The sequence below is a fragment of the Mesoplodon densirostris genome, chromosome 5 (genome assembly GCF_025265405.1).
Source record: "Mesoplodon densirostris isolate mMesDen1 chromosome 5, mMesDen1 primary haplotype, whole genome shotgun sequence".
In the NCBI taxonomy this organism is placed as follows: domain Eukaryota; kingdom Metazoa; phylum Chordata; class Mammalia; order Artiodactyla; family Ziphiidae; genus Mesoplodon; species Mesoplodon densirostris.
In genome coordinates this window covers 85,145,861-85,162,245 of record NC_082665.1, presented here as the reverse complement: position 1 = coordinate 85,162,245, position 16,385 = coordinate 85,145,861, and the positions used below count along the sequence as shown (strand labels likewise).

General features: G+C 37.4%; 1 protein-coding gene across 1 annotated transcript; it reads right to left on the bottom strand.

Annotated features, from left to right (window-relative positions):
* Positions 1 to 1,192: 1,192 nt before the first annotated feature.
* On the bottom strand, positions 1,193 to 1,826 carry ARL14 (ADP ribosylation factor like GTPase 14). Its single transcript, XM_060100249.1, has one exon. The coding sequence runs from the start codon at positions 1,769 to 1,771 to the stop codon at positions 1,193 to 1,195; it is 579 nt and encodes a 192-aa protein (XP_059956232.1). The 5' UTR covers positions 1,772 to 1,826.
* Positions 1,827 to 16,385: the final 14,559 nt, after the last annotated feature.

Sequence of the window (16,385 nt, the reverse complement as noted above, 5' to 3'; positions counted from 1 at the left end):
GCCCAGATGAGCCTTGTTGGAGGTGGGCTAGGAGGAAAGAGTGTCTTCTGTTAGTACCAGGGCCTCCCTGGGCATTCTGAGCCTCTCAGGGGAATTGCAATTCAGTCTCCAGTTCCTTCTCCCCTCCTCGCCTCACCCCACAGTGTCTCTGGAGAGTCTCCTGGTGATGGGAACTTCCACTGACTAACCTGCATCTTCAGTGGGGTCCCCAGGAGTTGGGGACTCTCTTAAAGACCACCTCCTGCACGAAGCACTTCTTATTTCTCTAGGTCAGAAAGAGTTTCTCCTGTTATAGCACTTAGTACTTATTTCCCTGTTCTAGCTACTGGCTTTGTGTTGTTTCCCCTGTGAATTGCCAGGTGTCTGAGAGCAAAGTCTGGCTCTGGTTCCTGTTTGATCAGTACAGTGAGCTGTACATATTTTCCCAAGTAATAACTGTTATATTGAATTTTACTGAAGCCGGTCTTGGGATTGCAGCGTCCAGCTGAGCGATAAGCCCAGACCTTGCCCTAAAATCTAAGGTGCTACCCTGATCCCAGAGCTTTAAGATACAAACTTCTGCTCCCTATAGGAGAACACAGCCTCTGGGCAATTAACAGCCTAGAGTTCATTATGACTCATTGTAAGAAGTTCCTAGCAATAGATTTCAAAAAGCTAGCAGGAATGCAGAAAAAAACACAAAAACAAAAACCCTTTATTTAGGTGATAGGGATTTACAAAATATTAACATCAAACATTTTCCTCTTCATAATTTAAAGTTCATTTTTTACACCACCCAGCTATTACACAGGAGCATGGTGGAAATTCAATACCTGTAACAGCTGGAAACAGTCTGAAAGAATTCTGACTCTATTAGCAGAAGAATTCTGACTCTGTTACTTAAACTTTGTTCCAGTAGTCATATAAAAATAATAAGGCAAGAATTTATTTGGTCTCAAATATGATTATTCTGAATCATCCAACATGCACGAAATTGTAAAATTTTCATTCTCAATTATCATTACTACATAGTTTGCTAAAGTACCTGGCCCCAAATAATATTTTCTAGATATTATTCTGAGTTGTTTAATGGAATTTAGGTGAAATAACATTTCAGGAAACGTTTACCAACTCGGCAACTTGCTTTTCTCACTTGGCCTGGAGAAAAAATTACCCTTTCAACTTCATCAGCATCTCTTTCCCCACTTGGACCTCAATTCTGCTTGAAGAATGCTAATATGTGTCCTCTTGATTTCATATGGCTTTTCACAAATCCAGTTAACTTCCGGAACCCCTCCATCAGCCCATCCCCGGTGACAGCACAGCAGGGCTGCACGTACCAGTTCCGGTCACTGCAGAGTTGCTTCACTTTGAACATTCTGGTGATGTCCTCGGCACTCAGAGCACCAGGCACGTCTTGTTTGTTGGCTAACAGGATAACAGGCACATTTTTAATGTGCTCATTCTTCAAAATCCGCTCAAACTCTCGCCTGGAGTCTTCCAGTCGCTGTGTATCTGTACTGTCCACAACATATACCAGCCCATCGGTGTTCTCACAGTAGAGGTCCCACACAGTTCTCATTTTTTCCTGTCCTCCAACATCCCAGACCGTAAGTGGAACACCCTTTTCCAACTCAATCATCTCCACGTTGAAACCTACTGTTGGGATGGTCACAATATCCTTAGCAAGCTTTAATTTGTAAAGGAGAGTAGACTTCCCAGCAGCGTCAAGTCCCAGAAGAAGAATTTGGGCTTGCTTGGCTTTGGGGTTTTTAGAATTCAATAGACCCATTTTAGGCTTTTCTTTTCCTTTTCTTTGAAGACCTTTTCTTTTGGCTGGAGCCAGTGTTTCCTCTCCAGGTCTTGCATAAAAATGTTAAGAGGAAAGAGGAGAGCAAATGCTTCATGTTATAGTCTAAGAATAGGAACTTGCGTGCATTTATGTTGTAGCTTATCAACTTGATTATGGGCAAACTGTTTCATTTGCAGTCCCAACCAATCCTGAGGAATCTGTGATGTGAGTAACCAGCCGGTGTCATACAAGCTCAAAGGGGAAATTCTTTGTGAGTGAGTAGGACTTAGGAGGGGCCTGCCTGTGTGACACTGCAGCTTGTTCTCTTCCAGATGTTGGAAGTCTAGGGTAATCAAAGGTTTAGATATGCACGGGAACATGGTTTGGTAGCAGGATAAAATCTTAACTTTACAAGTGGTTTGTAGAAATTCTGTAGTTATTTGACTATTTATCTTATCCCAGTTGTAAATAAGTAACCAGACTTCTGAAGCCATGAAGAGAGAGTTTACCTCACACTGCCCTGAGCAGTATCTTTAGTACTTTCCAGATTACTCAGTAAGAAACTTTAAACCATCCAAAGTTATCTGAACCTTACTCCCATAATCATATAGAGAATCACTTCTTTAGTCTTCTAGATAGAAAATTTACACTATTCACAAGACCACATTTACAGGAGGGGGAAGTTTGTAACACAAACACTTTTAAAATTAAGCAGTCTGATTAAAGGTGGCAAATGAATACATATATTTATCTCCTCTCCTCAAGACTCCACCAAAATGATGGTAAAGGAATAAAAAGAACATATAAACTCATATCTAGAGCAGGAGAGTCCATCAGAGGGTGAGAGATTTCAATAAAATTCTGGAACGTGGAATATAGATAGAAGATGAATGGTAACTAATGTAGCAGGATAAAGCTGAGGCTTGGAGTACTGATACACAGGATACAGAGGGAAGGGGCAAAATGAGCAACTAAAAACAGAGGGTTAACTGAAAGTCTGAATAAGGAACAGAAAACACACACACACACACACACACACACACACACACCTCTGCTGGGTGACAATTCAGAGTGAGATGTTACACCCTGGTCCAAAAAAAAAAAAAAAAACTTTTCTAAAGAAATTGTATGATGTCAGAGAAGAGACCTTCATGTTTTGACAGTTGGGAGTTTCCACCTCATAATGCCTAATTCAACATTTAATTAACCTATAGCCAACCTGGCAGTTGGCAAACCTCACTCATGTACATGGAGTTCCCAGGCAGCTTTCAGTGCACAGAGGTTTTCATACTTAATACATAACATGCCTCTAACATAATGAAAGACCAGGATAAAAATAAGAAGGTTTTAAGAAAGCTTTAACAGAGGTAATGCAGGGAACAGAAGAAAATGTTCAATAAGTTCTAATTAATATTTCCATAGAGATTTGCAAAGATATTGCATCCATAAAATGAGAAATGGTTGCTATTTAAAAAGCCACTCAAAAAACAAAAACAGAACTCTTGAAAATTAAAAACTTGGTTTCCAAAATTTAAAAAGATCAATAATAGATTAGAAGAAAATCCAGAAGTTTCAAAGTCTGACTTATAGGACTTTATCCAGAAAGAACAGAAAATATGCAAAAAGGAAATTATCAAAGAAACAATATAAGACTATTTTTCAAAGCTAAAGAATAAACTCTCCAGACTGAAAGGCTTCCCTCAATGCTTAGCAAGTTGATTTTAATTTAAAATATATATATATATATATATATATATATATATATATATATATTTATTTATTTATTTGGCTGTGCTGGGTCTTAGCCACGGCACACGGGATCCTCGTTGGGGCATGCAGGATCTTTAGTTGTGGCTTGCAAACTCTTAGTTGCAGCATGTGGGATCTAGTTCCCTGACCAGGGATTGAACCCCGGCCCCCTGCATTGGGAGCACAGACTCTCAGCCACTGGACCACCAGGGAAGTCCCAGCAAGTTGATTTTTAAAAGAGCTGTATATACTAAGGCATAAAATATACATGTTTTATTTTTATTAAAACTAAAATTTTATTTTTTAAATTAAGTAGACTATTCTGGGTGTAGAAAGTACACTTATGAAGAAATTATGTAAACCTTTAAAAAACTATTAAATTCTTAACCAACTCCCTGTATCTCAGAAACCAGAGATAGCATTTTCATTCATTTATTCATCCATCCATTTATTCAGCAAATGTATTTATTAATTGCCTACTGTGTGAACTACCATGTGCTAGATTCCAGGGAGGACACAAAGATAAATTAGACCTTCCCTTAGATGGCTTTCATTGTGGAGAAGTTTAAAGATATGTGAATAAAAATAATAATACAAAGTTTTAAAAAATGTAAATGCTATAAGAAGGAAAAAGCTAACATATTCTAGAAATTCAAAGATTACTTCAAGATGGAGGGCATCAGGGAGATCACCCTAGAGAAGGTTCAACCTCAAACCAGGCCTTCTAGAGATAGGGTAGGGGAAGGGTATTTATTAAAGAGATGGTTTGTGTGAGCAGAGTCTCAGAAATGGGAAAACATAGAATGTATGTGGAAAAACAACAGGATACAAGTATGCACATGTGGTGGGTTTTTTTTCCTATAAACACGTTTAACTATCATGAGAAAACCATCAGACAAATCTTGATTGTAGGACATGCTACAAGACAACAGACCTGAACTCTAAAATATGTCCATGCCATGAAAGGCAGAAGAAAAAAAAGGAACAGAAGAAGAATGATCTAAATTAAGATATACTTAAGATGCATGATTGGATCCTTTGTTCAAAAAAATTGATTATTACTATAATTGGGGATATTTGATGATGATTATTCATATATTATTATATATATGAACTATATATTAGATGATGTTATTTATCAATGCTAAATTTCTTTTTTTTTAATTTTTAAAAATTTATTTTGGCTGCATTGGGTCTTCGTTGCTGCCTGCAGGCTTCCTCCAGCTGCGGTGAGTGGGGGCTACTCTTCTTTGCTGTACGTGGGCTTCTCATTGCAGTGGCTTCTCTTGTTGTGGAGCACAGGCTGTAGGCGCACGGGCTTCAGTAGTTGCAGCACATGGACTCAGTAGTTGCGGCATGCCAGCCCTAGAACACGCGGGCTTCAGTAGTTGTGACGCTCAGGCTCAGTAGTTGTGGCACACAGGCTTAGTTGCTCCACGGCATGTGGAATCTTCCCAGACAAGGGATTGAACCCATGTCCCCTGCATTGGAAGGCGGATTCCTAACCACTGTGTCACCAGGGAAGTCCAGTGCTAAATTTCTTGAGTGCAATGATGATCTTGTAGTTATGTAAGAGGATGTCCTTGCTCTAAAGAAATATATGTTAAAGTACTTAGGGGTGATATCAGCAAGTTAATTTCAGTTGGTTCAGTGCGCGCACACACAAACACACACACACACATCAGAAATATAGCAAAGGTCAGCAATTGGTAGTTTATGTGAGGGGTTTTGGGTGTTCACTGTACTAAACTCTCCTGTAGGTTTGAAAATGTTCAAAATAACCTATAGAAAAAAGATTATAATTGAAATAAGCTAATCAAACTAGGCTGCAGTCTGCAGTAATATAGAGAATAATTCAGCTTACACATGTGGTAAGACCATATTTCCCAAGATGAATTTAGGGACTGTGCACTACCACATGGGCTCTTCTCCATCCATCTCTGGACTTTCAATAAATTGAATTTTAAAAGAAAATGTTTAACACTTATTTCATTTTAAACTTGATACAGTCTTTATGAGATCCACTGTCCATACTGGGGTAATACTTTAATTTGTTTTGTCTATAATGAGGATAATCATACATATATATGCCTTCACTCTGTTTCCCATTTGACCAATTTTACCTTGTTTTCAGGATAGTCAACCAGATGAGGGGTTAAATTCTGGATGAATATTATATCCAAATGAAAATATGACTCTCTCTTCTGTAAAAGGGAGTAATTTCTTTCTCAATGTTAATTTTCCTGAAAAATTCTACAAATGTTTCAACATCTTTTTCTACTGTCTTACAACATTTATGGATTCATTTGTCCTGGCCAAACCTGAGGGAAGGCAAGTTGTTTGTTTTCTGTGAATCATTCCGAGATTATGCAAATAAAGGCAGGATTGTGAGAGAGTTACTGGCAAGCTCTGTGGTATCATAGGAAATTTGTTTTAAAATGCAAGAATGAAAGAAACATTTTTTTTTGAACTTCTTACCTTGGAGATGGGAGGCAAAAAGCCCTTACTTAGAAACTCAACCATGTACTGATGAAGTAAAGATATAGAAACTCATCTCTTAGAAGAAAGTGGCAACTTATTCAATTAATTTTATTTTTTATAACTAAAGAAGAAAGAATGGGGAGGTTGTTGTGTGACTTGCTTAGTTTATGCAGACTTGGAACATGCCTGTTTTTCCTATAATAACTTTTTGTTTGGTCTTTTTAAAAATGAACTTTTGGAAAATGGAAGTATAACATACATAGAGAAAAATGCAAAAATCATAAATGTACAACTCAGTGAGTCACAAATTGAAAACATCCATGTATATACCAGTGAAACCAGGCTTAATTTTTAATTTTCCATTTTTGTTGCAAGTAAAAATTCTAGACCTCAAGCATTTCTACACTCAGTTGTCAGAAATATATTCTGTTCTTGAACATGTAATGAGAAAAACAGGTACTCATTATCCTAGTTGAGATTCTTTGGTGCTGTGAAAAATGATATTCCAATCCACGAAGCTTTTCCAAGTGCCGTTTTTTTCCCAGGACAGAACCAGAACTTTCATGCACATCACCAAATGTGGAACATATGGGTAGACCACTGGATCTGAGTTTAAATCTAGCCTCTGGCACTTACTAAGTGCTGAATGGTGACAAAACCAGGGATGTTTTGATAGCTTATTATATTACATATAATAAATATGAAAACACATATCACAGAACCTGGCACATGATTGATGTGAATTTTCTTCCTCTCCTCTCACAAGTTTTGTATATTAGCTAACATTTAAAAATACCTGCAATTCTTACTTATCATGATAATCATTTCATGACATATGTAAGTCAAACCATTATGCTGCACACCTTAAACTTGTACAGTACTGTATGTCAGTTATGTATCAATAAAACTGGGAGAAAAAAATTACATGCAACTCTTGGTTCTGGAGAACCTAGGGCCAGGACAGGAATAAAGACGCAGACGTGGAGAATGGACTTGAGGACACGGGGAGGGGGAAGTGTAAGCTGGGACGAAGTGAGAAGAGTGGCCTGGACATATATACACTACCAAATGTAAAATGGATAGCTAGTGGGAAGCAGCCGCATAACACAGGGAGGTCAGCTCGGTGCTTTGTGACCACCTAGAAGGGTGGGATAGGGAGGGTGGGAGGGAAGGAGACGCAAGAGGGAGGAGATATGGGGATATATGTATATGTATAGCTGATTCACTTTGTTATAGAGCAGAAACTAACACACCATTGTAAAGCAATTATACTGCAATAAAGATGTTAAGAAAAAAAAAAACCCTGCAACTGTTAACCTTTTCCAGACAAGGAACAATTTGGCGATTACCATCAGAGTACTGTATTCCCTTGGCAGAATAAAGCATTGTGTGCTGAACCCCTTCTCCAGCACCCCAACGTTGTTATCCCCCTTCTCCCAAATAAGATTAAAATGAACACAGATACAATACAATACAATTAAAATGAACAGAGGGACCGTCTAAGGGCTATGTCTGGAACTTGGAAGGGGCATTCACTCATTTGCCTTGGTGAAGCCAGGCATTTATATAAGGACAGATGACGCAGATATCTTTGGCCCCAGCTACATGTGAAGCTTTCAATATCCTCTGTCTGCCCAGCCAGTGGCAAGGGGACCCCAAAGAACTGGGCCATGCAACCTGACTACCATGAACTGAACTGGCTCCTTTTCATGACAGTGATCCAAATCATAGGTTTGCATAGGTATGCAAGTTTAAAAAAAATTATTTTAAGGTCTCCATTCTTTACAGCCTCTCATTTCTCTTCTAACTCACAATAAACTTGTGATTATTCATTCAATATTTATTGGGTACACATGAAATGGCAAGCACTATTTGCTGTGAACAGAATAACAGATTCACCCTTTAAGAAGTAACTGAAGGTTGAACCATTTAAAAAATATAAATTTAAAAAATACTCTATATTACAATCTTATTATTTAAAAAAGTATTTTATTATAAAAACAATATTAAAAAATTTTAAATCATCTGAAACGTTTAAAAATGTAATGTGACTAGGAATTTACTTTTGTCTATTTTCTTTCTGTCTTTGTTTATGTACGTATATAATTTTGATATGCTTTATTCATCAAGCTTGTATTGAGGACATACTATATCTGGATTTAATGCAAGACACTGGTGATGTGGTGAAATAGCACATTGTATCCAGGGAACTGGAAGCAGTTCCATAAGTGGAGTTGAGAAGTGTGAGGACAGCAGAGTAAGAGGAGGGGAGGCTGCAGGTCAGTGTCCAGCAAGCATGGCTCATGCCTGGGGTGCCCACATCATTTATCATCCTGGACCATTTTGAAAGTGGAGGGGGTGCCGGTAATGAATATACCAGAAAACACGTGTAAACAGGACAGTCCTAGAATAACTAGTCTATATGGTCACCCTAATATAGGTCACATGAGACTTGCCCAGCTTCATGCGAGGACACTTGAGCCAGGTTCAGGATGAAGGATCAGAGTGCCAGGTCCGCATAGCTACTTCTCAGATACTTCCACTGTCACTCGCTGACATTCTCCCTTCCAGTTTTTCTAGAGAATAAACTAAGAAATCAAAGTTGTACACTGGAGAAAGCTGAATCATAAGCTGTCAATGAGGGAAACCAAAATGGGAAACCTACTTCATGCAGCAGAATCAGTCCTCAAAGACTCAGAAGTAGACAGTATCAAGCCAGAAACTAGGGTAAAGGAAGATAATTAAAAAGCTGAGACCTTGTCATTAGAGTTGACAGGTAAAATACAGGACACCTAGATAAGTGTGAATTTCAAGTGAACAATGAATAACTTTTTAGTATGAGTATGTTCCAAATATTGTACAGGATATACCTATAATAAAAAAGCATTCATTGCTTTTCTTCTTATTTCTTCTTCTTCTTCTTCTTCTTATTATTATTATTATTATTATTATTATTTTTGGTTGCGCCTCGCAACTTGTGGGATTTTAGTTCCCTGACCAGGGCACTCGGCAGTGAAAGTGCAGAGTCTTAACCACTGGACCACCAGGGAATTCCTCACTGCTTATCTTAAATTCGAATTAGGTGGGTGTCTTTTATTTTTATTTGCTAAATCTGGCAACCTTACTTGGAATGGACACAGCCCCAGGAATGCTTCTCTACAAAGGAAGGAGAGAGGTATAGAGAGAACAAACACTGGCTTCTCCCATCTCCCTGCCATGTGAGTTCCTAATGGTGTGTCCTATTAGCAGAATCTAACTGGAAGCCAGTTAGCAAAAGAAGTCTGGGAAATATTGTATTTTGGGCCCCTAGTCACAGCATTACCAAGCAGAGGATAGAATGAGGGGTCTGGGGATAACAAACTGTAAGTAGATAACCAGCAATCTCTTATATCAATGATGTAGAATTTTACCTTAAGATACTTATAAATATGAAGATGCATCTTGGTTAATATCTTTCTATAGATGCTTTTGGTTGCCTCCTTTGGTGATTTTGGTTGCCTATTTTGGTGCTCAAACATTTTGACTGCTTCTTTTGAGATGGGGAAAAAATAGCAATGATAAATGGAATGTGAGGTGTCATAAAAGAAGTACCACACTGGAGGTCCACTTGGAAATGCCACAGGAATGCAGAAGGAGGACTGTTCATTTTAACCAGGGGTCCTTTACAGGATGAGTGGTGTTCGACTGAGACTTCATTTGCATAATGAAAGAGGGAGAAAGGGAAAGACATTCCCAGATGGACAATGAGATCAAAACCAGAGGAGAAAAAGTGTGCAGTGTGTTCTGAGAATAGCCAAGGTTTGGTGCAGCTGAGTAAAGATGACATGTGGGTGTGGGATGGAGATTGAGTCTTGTCATGTGGGAAGAGCACCTTGTTGGAGGATTCTTGAATACTGAGCTAAGAATTTGGTTTTTACTCTACCATATAATGCATAAGCAATGGGAAGTCATTCCAAGACACTGAAACCAAGGAAAAAGATTTGAACCAAGTGTATTTGAGGCCAGATTAATGGATGAGATTTCTCAGGAAGCAAGTATAGAGAAATGGGTCTTACCCTTGTAGAACCCATGGTTCTTATTGATAAACAAATAAATACTCACAGATACCTACCCTGGGGGATCTTTATGACACCTACTGTAAATCACTGCTTTCTTCTGCTTACCCCAACCAAACCCAATTTTGTCAAACTTTCTTCTTCTAGTATTTTGAAAAAGAAATTTTCTCTCCTAAATCAAAATATATCATAATTCCAAAAATATTTTGCTTATCAAATTATATTAATGTCACACTCATAAGCTATTTGAGGTAAATGTAAATTATTAAAGTTATTTCATGAACAATTTGGCAGTGCACATTATATTTCACTGCAATTAAAAAAAAAGAAATCAAAGTTGTAAGAGGACAGGATGGAATAATAACATCTACCTGATATAGCTGTTATGACTTCGTGCTGCCTCCCAGGAGAATGGGCAGCCATGGGGAGGGGTGGTTAGGGTAAAGGTCATCTCTCTTTTCACCCTCCTACCCTCCTACTTCCTTGCTTCTCTGCTTTTCCTCTCCTCTTTCAATTTATTTCTTTCCCATTTCTTCCTTTCTTTCTTTTCTCAACAAATGTGTAGTAGTTATTTTATTATTGGTCATGGGGATAGCAAATAGGTTTATATTTGCTTGGCCAAGTGAGATTTATTGTTAGCAACTTTTTTGAGAGGGAATATAAAGTTGTATCTTGGCCCCTTGGGAAAGAGTACTATGCTCCATTACCAATGTCTGTGTGATGGTTAATTTTATGTGTCAACTTGAGTGGGCTAAGGGATGCCCACCCAGATAGCTGGCAAAACATTACTTCAGGGTGTGTTTGTGAGAGTTTTCCTGGAAGAGATTAACATTTCAATCAGTAAACTGAGTAAAGAAGTTTGTCCTCGCCAATACAGGTGGGCATCATCCAATCATTGAGGGTCTGGTAGAGGGCCTGGTAGAACAGAAAGGCGGAAGAAGGGTTCATTTGCCCTCTGCTTCAGCAGGGATGCCCATCTTCTCCTGACCTCGGACATCAGACGAGGACTTACACCATTGACTCCCTTGGTTCTCAGCCCTCTGGGTTTGGAATGAAATTGCCTGCAGACAGCAGATCATGGGACTTCTCAGCCTCCATGATTGCAGGAGTCAGCCCCTCATAATAAATCTCTTTCTATATATTTATATCTATAACTGTTCTATTTCTCTAGAAAACCCTGACAATTACAGTCTGTTGTGAGGATAGCAGGGGCATATTTCCATATTTGCCATTCTTAATTGCTGGTATCAGACAAAACATGGTTCCCAAGCCTTTAATCCCTCCCCCTACCATGGTTGAGGCCACTTGATCCTCTTTTAGAAGCTAATTGTAGTCTCAATCCTGATCTGAGACATCAAGTACTTAAATAGCTCCAATCTTCCTTTCTAAGACCCAGCACAGAGTCACCCTAAACACTAACCTAGTCATAATTTCAACTGGGATCCTAATTTCAATTAGACAAATGTCTTTTTAAATTTAATTTTATCTCATTTTATTTTTATTTTTTGCCCTTCAAAATAAGTCCCAGTCCAGACTGTTAAACCCAGGTCTGGTAACTAAGTTTCTTGCACTCCAGTCTCTTTCTAAAACAGGTATCCTGACTCACATTTGCCATACTCTTTCCAAAATTAGCATCCCTAACCCTTGAAATCTAACTTTCAGGATTAAGCCCCTTTTACCTATTGAAAACTTCTGTATTCTCCATCAGTTTTCTATCTAACTATGTGTTGGGACATCTTGCTCTACCAACCTTTACTAAGTACATGTCAAGTCAAAAATATACACATACGTTTGCATAAAAATACTTATAGAAATCTCAGCATGAAATGTAAATACCCAGAAGTAAGTAAGACCTAAAGTTCACAGAAAGATTATAGGATATTTGGCTTTCTTTTGAATAATATGGACATTTTAAATGTTTTTTAATTTCACAGGTTGACAAATCAAATGTATTCATTCAAAAAATACATATTTTTATGTCAGGAATTAGACAAATATTTCTGAATTGCCATGTGCCAAGCACTGTGCCAGGTAGTGGGAGGGAGTGGGCACAGAGGCTACTATGAAGCCTAGTGGAAGAATCTGTGAGTCTGTGTTAGGTCAAGGGAGCACTCCCAGGGCTGCTGTGTGGTGCTGAGTCTAAGGCCCAATGAGTCATGCTGGTTAGGGGCAAAAGGTAACCCATCATCCTCCAAGATTTGGAGAGTTCAGACCGTGGGGGACTTCCCTTCATGGAAGCCACAGCTTTCTTTTCCATCAAAATATTCCTCCCATGGAGTGCTGCTTCCCTGGGGATTTGGGCAAAGAGGGCCCTGAACAGAATCTTGATACCGTCTCTATGTCAGCTACCCTCCAGAGTTCCTATTTCAGGTTGGAGGTGTGCCTCCATTCCTTGGATCACATTTTGGAGCTAGCTGGCCAACATCAGCCAGTTTGATGACCTGACCAAGCTTGTCCCCAGATTGGGTTATTAGCTTCTTGCTTTTCCCCAAATGTTTACTGATGATTTTCCCTCCCACCCACATATAAGTGGTCTCTAGAATCCTACCATTACAGGCTCACAATAACCCAATGTCTGACATAGCCTACAAATAACAGACATCAGTTTCACTAAGGAAAGAGGAGGGACTTATCCTCTCAGCTGAATACCAAATAAGTACATTTGTAGTAGAGAAATGTCATAAAATATTAATTTAAATAACATCCAGGGAGCCCAAAAATATAAGACAGTCATCCAAGAATCCCAAGTCAGAGGGAAAGCAAGGAAATCTGTAGACGACATGACTGTGTACCTAGAAAACTCAGAGAACTGGATGACAAACTGGCCAAGACGCAAGATCAACATACAAAAATAAGTAACATTCCTCTTAGCCAGCAATAACAGAAAAATCCCATTCTCAGAAGCAATAAATACTGTAAAATATCTAGGAATAAACTCTAATATATGTACAAGGTCTGTATGAAGAAAATATTAAATCTTTGCTGCTGGTCTTTTAAAAAAATACCAAATAAAGAAGGAGATATAACATTGTAAAAATGCCAGTTCACTCTCTGTAAGTTAAATTCAGCCCCAGTCAAAATCAGTAACAAATATTTGTAGAACATTTAATTATGAGTCAGTTACTATTTTAAGCAGTGGAGGTACAGTGATGAGTGATACCCACAGAGTCTCTGCCCTCAAGTTTACATTCCAATGCAAAGTGGGAGGGGGGAGATAAATATATAAACAAATAAACAAGATGCAGAGTTTCTTTCCTCATTCTGGGACTCAGGCTAATGGAGCAGCCACTACCATGAACATTGCTGATCACTGTGGTATAGGGGAAAGAGCTCTGAAGGGTCTTACATAGTCAATTAAATGTTCTGGGCCAGAGGTGCACCTACAACTTCTGCTCACAACTCATTGGCCAGAATGAGTTTCATGGCCCCATGTGACCACAAGGAGGCAGGAAGTGCTGTCCCACTGTGCACCCAGAAAGGGAGCAAACCAGATCTATCTGGCAAATAGTATGAATAATTACCTCACCCTATCAATGGTCTGATATTTTTATTATTCTGCTTTTTAGGTTTAGATTTTTAATGTCTAATTTCTTTATGAACGGTATATCTGGTTTCCAAATGTACAGTAAATCTTTTTAATACTATTGATTTAAAAGACCTTTATTTGTTAATAATTGTGTTTGGTTTCAAGCAAGAGACACCAAAAAAACCCTAGCGAGTTAACAAATTAGAGGTTTTATTTGCTCACACATGAAGAATCTAGAGGGAAGCAGTCTAGAGTTGGTGCCTCTAATTTCGTCAGACACCCAGCCTTTTGCTGGCCACTTCTACCTACAAAGGAGAGTAGGATATATAGGGATTTTTTTTTTTTTTAAGAATAAGGACATATCGCCATTACCAGTAAATATATTTGTGTGTGTGATCAGATTCAAGATATATTTTGAAGGCAGTAGCCACAGGACTTACTAATGGATTAGGTACGGGTGAGAGACAGCACCCAAGATAACTCCTAGGTTTTCTGACTAAACTAGGAGGATAATGATGCATTTACTGAGAAGAGGGAAAACAGGGCTTTAAGAAGAAAAACCATAGTTAAAATGTAAGTTCTTTAATAAAACTTGCAAGCTGATTGAAATTTGGCATGGAAGAGAAAATGGGCAACCCCTCCCCACAAATAATCATGAATAATAAGCAATTTAAAAAAAACTACAGAGAAGGAGGTACAGAAACAAGTTTATATGCACACAGACACACACACAATGTAAGTCAACTCACAATGGACAGGTAGCGTAAGCATAAAAATAAACAGTTCTTGTTATAAGCTACCAAGATTCTAAGTTTGTTACTTTTGCGCAACCTAGCTTATTCTTGTTGATATACTGTGAAAGCACGCACACAAAATAATGAGACAGGTATCCATGTACTTACAGGGAAAGTTTGCTAAGAGATATTATTAAGGTAAAGAAACAAATTCTAAAATAGTACAGTTGGTATAACATCACTTACGTGATATAATATCAACCCCACCCCACAAAATAGCAAACTATATATTTCTCAGATATATGTAGGCTAATGCATAGAAAAAAAATCTAGAAAAATACACCTGAAACTGATAAGAGTTTATCCTCCTCTGGGGGGAGGCTTAGTTAAAAGAAGATTTTTGCTTTATCTATTATTAAAATTTTTTTAACTTTAAAAAATGTGAAACCTCACAATATGAAAGAAATTATGTACTGTATATGCACATTTTAAAGAAGAGAAGTAAAAGTGTAAATGGTTATCAGTGTCTCTCCCACCCAGCTGAGAAAATAGAACATCACCTATACCAGTGAAGACCTCTGGGGACCCCTAAATGATTGCTTCCTCCACCTCCCCCAGAGAAATAACCATTAACCTGAGGCTAGTGTTACTCCTTGTTTTTGGTTTAAGTTTTTTTCTATGGAAAAAAAAATACAGTATTATATAGGTAATATATAAAAATAATACTTATTACTGTAAGTAATAAATATGTTATTACTTAAGTAATATATTGTTTACTAAGTAGTAAGACTTAAGTAATATATTATGAATGTATAAAAAGTAAGTAATACATCATCAACTTTATTTACTTTATCAATTTCTGCTTCTATCTTTATTATTTCCCACATTCTGCTTTTTCTGCCTTGTCTCCTGTTGTTTTTGTTGTTTGTTTGTTTATAATATATGAAGGTGAATTCTCATTTATTCTCAGTCTCAGTTATTATCATTTTTTCTTTTCCATATAAGCATTTAAGTCTGTAAATTCCCCCAAAGTATCACTTTAATTGCATGCCACACATTTTTTTACTCATTTTTCTAATTACCATTATAATTGTTTTCTTTGATCCATCAGTTATTTAGAAGTATTTTTCTAAATTTACAAATATATAAAAGTTTAAAGTTATTATTTTATTATTTATTTCTAACTTAATTTTATTGTCGTCAAAAATACTGGTTCTCGGACAATTATTGAGATACTTTATGTCCTAGTACATGGTCATTTTTTGTCAAAGTTCCACGTACATTTGGAAAGAATGTGTATTCTCTAATAATTGAGTACAATATTCTGTATCTGTTAGGCCAAGTCTTATAATTGTTTATTCAGATCTTGTCTGCTTGAAGTATTGATCAAAGAAGGAAGAATGTTAAAATCTTCAACAGTGACATGATCATTTCTTCTTGAACTTTTGACGATTTTTGCATCCCATATGTTGAAGCTATCTTTAGTGCTGACAGGTGTAAAATTTTTATATCTCGTGATTGGACTGAATTTTTTTTCAATAGGTAGTGACCTATTTGATCTCTAGTTATATTTTTTTTCTTGAAGTTGAATTTGTCTGTTTCTAATATAGCCATCTCAATTTCCCTTTTGTTAGTGTTTACTTGCCTTCCTTTCAACCTTTCTGTGTTCTTATGGTGAGATGTGTCTCGTCTTAATAGCAAAGAGTTGAACTTTTAAAAATTCAATTGACACTTTTTGACTACATTAGAAGAATGTAGTTTCTTGATACTGATTGTGATTTATTTATCATTTTATTTTTATATTTTCTGTTTACCCCACTTTTCAATGTTTTCACTCTTTTCTTTGTTTTAGTTGAGTACACTTTTTTCCCTTATTCTTTTTTCACCTTTATTGGTTTGGAAGGTATGGAATCTAATTGTACTTTTTAATGGTTACTGAGGTAGGCAGAATTCTAAGATAGTCCCCCAAACTCCCATCCTGTCATTTATAATTGCCTTTCCATGAGTGTGGATGGGACTGTGAATATAATGGATATTACTGTCTTGATTAAGTCATATGGCAAAGGTGA

Excerpts from the sequence above, each read along its gene's own strand:
- ARL14 (XM_060100249.1), bottom strand. The coding sequence starts at position 1,771 with ATGGGTCTATTGAATTCTAAAAACCCCAAAGCCAAGCAAGCCCAAATT.